General features: G+C 50.6%; 1 protein-coding gene across 1 annotated transcript; it reads right to left on the bottom strand.

The window, feature by feature from the left end:
- Window positions 1-205: 205 nt before the first annotated feature.
- On the bottom strand, window positions 206-516 carry BU25DRAFT_462885 (uncharacterized protein; the record flags this gene model as incomplete). Its single annotated transcript, XM_033710559.1, has 2 exons — window positions 206-299; window positions 350-516. The coding sequence occupies 2 exons, from the start codon at window positions 514-516 to the stop codon at window positions 206-208; spliced, it is 261 nt and encodes an 86-aa protein (XP_033556531.1).
- Between the last annotated feature and the right edge of the window lie 160 nt (window positions 517-676).

Genomic DNA, 676 nt, shown 5'->3' with positions numbered 1-676 from the left:
TACGTTGCAAATATCAGAGTCCATTAGAGAGTCTATCAGAGAGACTACGTCACGGTCAAGACGTGAGTGAGCGTACAGGAGTCGAGAGCGTTCGGTGGGGAATCGGTCAGCATTTCCTTCAAGCTTGTATTGAAGCTTGCAGATAAACGCAGAGAGGTCTTTCCGCTTGCCGTTGAAGGCAGGTGGATCAGGGAGTCGGTCAAATCTAATTGGTGCCAGTTTGGATGGCAATCAGGTTGTAGGCGGAGTCAGCTGGGAGGGCGAGGAGCCATTCCCAGACTTCCGGGTGGTCTCTAGCGCTGGGGAATCCTCAGTTTCTATAACCACCTTCTTCGGACGGGAGGCGGACTGTTGTATAACAGCTAAGCGCTCTTCAAAGTCCTGCCGGAGAGTAGCCAGATTGCTACGGTGCTGGGCCTCTTGTTGAGCTAGCGTCTGTTGCATGGCCTCGTTGCCAGCCTTAATTGATGCCAGCTCTGCAAGGATCAGTTGCAGCGGATCGGATTCGGGTGCCATGATGGATAGGGGGTTGACACAACGTAATGTCACGAAGATGCTACGAGTAGGCCCTTTAGGAGTCGCTGGGAGTCTAAATCAATTACTACGTACAGTATCTAAGTAGGTACAAGATGTTGTGTACCAAACAGAACTCTACCAGCAATAGTCTATATACTTA

This window comes from Macroventuria anomochaeta (assembly GCF_010093625.1).
Source record: "Macroventuria anomochaeta strain CBS 525.71 unplaced genomic scaffold BU25scaffold_45, whole genome shotgun sequence".
Lineage (NCBI taxonomy): Eukaryota > Fungi > Ascomycota > Dothideomycetes > Pleosporales > Didymellaceae > Macroventuria > Macroventuria anomochaeta.
Note: the sequence above shows the minus strand (reverse complement) of the source record. Positions and strands in the feature narration are given on the sequence as shown.